This window comes from Leptodactylus fuscus, unplaced genomic scaffold (genome assembly GCF_031893055.1).
Source record: "Leptodactylus fuscus isolate aLepFus1 unplaced genomic scaffold, aLepFus1.hap2 HAP2_SCAFFOLD_734, whole genome shotgun sequence".
Lineage (NCBI taxonomy): Eukaryota > Metazoa > Chordata > Amphibia > Anura > Leptodactylidae > Leptodactylus > Leptodactylus fuscus.
In genome coordinates, this window is record NW_027440772.1 from 23328 (window position 1) to 26298 (window position 2971).

At 38.2% G+C, this 2971-nt stretch overlaps 1 protein-coding gene across 1 annotated transcript; it reads right to left on the reverse strand.

Annotated features, from left to right (window-relative positions):
* Positions 1 to 1688: 1688 nt before the first annotated feature.
* On the reverse strand, positions 1689 to 2657 carry LOC142188748 (olfactory receptor 6B2-like). The gene has a single exon (XM_075261976.1). It carries the CDS (start codon positions 2655 to 2657, stop codon positions 1689 to 1691), a length of 969 nt encoding a protein of 322 aa, XP_075118077.1.
* Positions 2658 to 2971: the final 314 nt, after the last annotated feature.

Here is a 2971-nt window from a genome sequence, read left to right on the forward strand (position 1 = left end):
ACTTTTCTCAACGTCACCGGTGTCGTAGTTCCTGTCCCACCTACCCTGCGCTGTTATTGGAGCAAAAAAGGCGCCAGGGAAGGTGGGAGGGGAATCGAGTAATGGCGCACTTTACCACGCGGTGTTCGATTCGATTCGAACATGCCGAACAGCCTAATATCCGATCGAACATGAGTTCGATAGAACACTGTTCGCTCATCTCTACTGGCTGCTCCTCACCAGTAGGTATTGGATCCACAGTAACTTGACTGCGGCCTTTCCTCGCCCCCGTCCTCTTCCCTTTGCGATAGCCTTACGCATTTCAAGTATATAACAGGAGATGGGCAAGGAATATAGAGCCCAAATACCTCTGTATGTTAGAAGTATATACTGAGCTCAAAACAGTTATATAACATGAGATGGGCAAGGTATATACGGTAGCACCCAAATAACTCTGTATGTAAGAAGTATATAGTGAACTCAAAACAGGTAGATAATAGGAGATGGGGAAGATATATAGAGACCAAAATCCTCTGTATGTAGGGTGTATACAAGCGTATAGGTATAGGTATATATGGGTATAGGACAGGAGATGTGAAAGGTATATTGTGCGCACAAGGTGGTATGGAATTGTAGCCCTAACAAGGGCTTTTGGGAAAATTATTTGTAAAAAGATTGTATATACAGATGGTGTATATATAGATGGTGTATATACAGATGGTGTATATATAGATGGTGTATATACAATCTTCCAGCAGGGATAGATGTAAGTTTAGCTCTTATAAGAGCTGTTGGTGTGATATTCCTGCCTAAATATCTAACTCTAATCACTAGCTAACCCTGGCAGAACGTCTCTCCCTGTCTACTTCACAGTCGCATCTGAACCCAAAACTGACACCTACTATTCTTATACAGTGGAGGTCACCTGATTTCACCAGCCAATGACTTTTTTCTATTTTTTTCTATTTCAATTCCTACATTCTCATCTTTCCTGTCCCACCTCCCCTGCACAGTTATTCGTGTAAAAAAAAAGTGCCAGGGAAGGTGGGAGGGTAATCAAATTTTTACTGTGTTTACCGCGTGGTATTCGACTGAGTTCGAGTATTTCGAATGCCGTAATATTCAATCGAATACCTACTCCACTCATCTCTATAGATATACAAAGAAGAGTATTTCGAATACCTACTCCATCGAATCCTACTCGCTCATCTCTAGTCCTGACATTTTGTTTGAAGCCAATTTGACAAATTTTTAAAACCAAAAAAACAATCTTTGGAAAAAAGAACCCAAACCCAAAGTTAAATAAAAGATAATCTGTATATAGGAGACACTTACTGTATTTTTCAATTACAGTTATATTTTTAACTACAAATCTTTAGGCTTCCATGGTAGTAACATGGTAACAGATATTCCCAAATATTAGTCAGAGACTCAAAGTTTAATGAACTAATGATTTATTTCTGATACATTTTGAAGATGTTGGAAAAAGAATATATTTAAAACCCACAAGTGTAACTGATATTATTTTTTTTGGGTTAAAGGTAATTCACACAATTTAATAGGTACAAAAGCTTTATCATGGATTGATTGATTTAGTTAGTTAGTTAGTTATACAATTCACTGACCCTTAGCCATCTGTGTGATGTTCACCAAAATGTTAAAATATAATGACTTAAGGATGGTAACATTTGTAAGATTTCCTATCCTTCTTAGAAGACATGTTTAAAGTTATAAAAAGCTACTTTAAAGTCTTTGTTCCTCAGGGTGTATATAATGGGGTTAACCAGTGGGGTTACTATAGTATATATCAGAGATAGGACCTTGCCCAGGGTCAGAGATTCTCCTCTTGTTGGAAATAAATAAACTGTGATTAATGTCCCATAGAATATGGAGACCACGGTGAGGTGGGAGCTGCAGGTGGAGAAGGCTTTGTGTCTTCCGGTATTGGATGGGATCTTCAGGATGGTGAGGACAATGTACACATAGGACATGACAATGATTATTAAAGGGGAAATTGCAAATATGAATCCAAATATAAGACTCTGTGTGTGTATTATGGATATATCGGAGCAGGAGAGCTGCAGGATAGGTTCTAAGTCACAGTAGAAATGGTCAATGACACGAGGTCCACAGAAATACAGATTATGGATAGAAATGATGTAGATCAATGTGGCCGTAAAGCCAGCCAACCAAATCACATTTATTGATGTCACACAAAACATATGATTTATAATGGAGTGATAGCGGAGGGGGTTACAGATGGCCACGTACCGGTCATAAGACATCACCGACAGGAGAAGACATTCCGAGAAGCCTGAGATACCGAAGATAGAAAACTGGATAATGCAGCCGATAAGCGTCATAGAACTCCCTCCATACAGGACAGTGTGAATTAGGACGGGGACAATATCTGTGGTCAGCAGGAGGTCACACAATGAGAGCTGTGTAATGAAGAAGTACATGGGGGACCGAAGGGATTTACTCACGAAATACAAGATCATGATAAGAAGGTTTCCTGAGATGGTCCCACAGTATATAAGAACCAGCAAGGAGAAGAAGAGAAATGTGAAGTTTTGAAGATTAGGAAATCCCAGAAGGATGATGGAGGTGACAGTATTGTTTGTGTAGTGTAAGCATTCTTTCTGTCTGTATTCCGTCTGTATACGGCTGTTACTCATTGCACTCATACTTTTGTTAATGACACTTAAATAAATTGTATCAGAAAGAAAAATAACAATAATAATAATAATAATAATAATAATAATAATAATAAGATAATCTGAAAAAGAAAATCAAATAAGTTACAACTGTATCATTGGTTTAATAACTTACTAATACAGTTACATAGGTGATAAGGTTAAACAGGAATAGACGTCCATCAGATCAATCTAATAGTCCCTTCATGTTTATCTAGAGGACGTAAGACCCCTTCATATGCCTGCAGATGGATCCATATAAAAAGACTTGATCAGGATAATCGTCTCCTCACAAG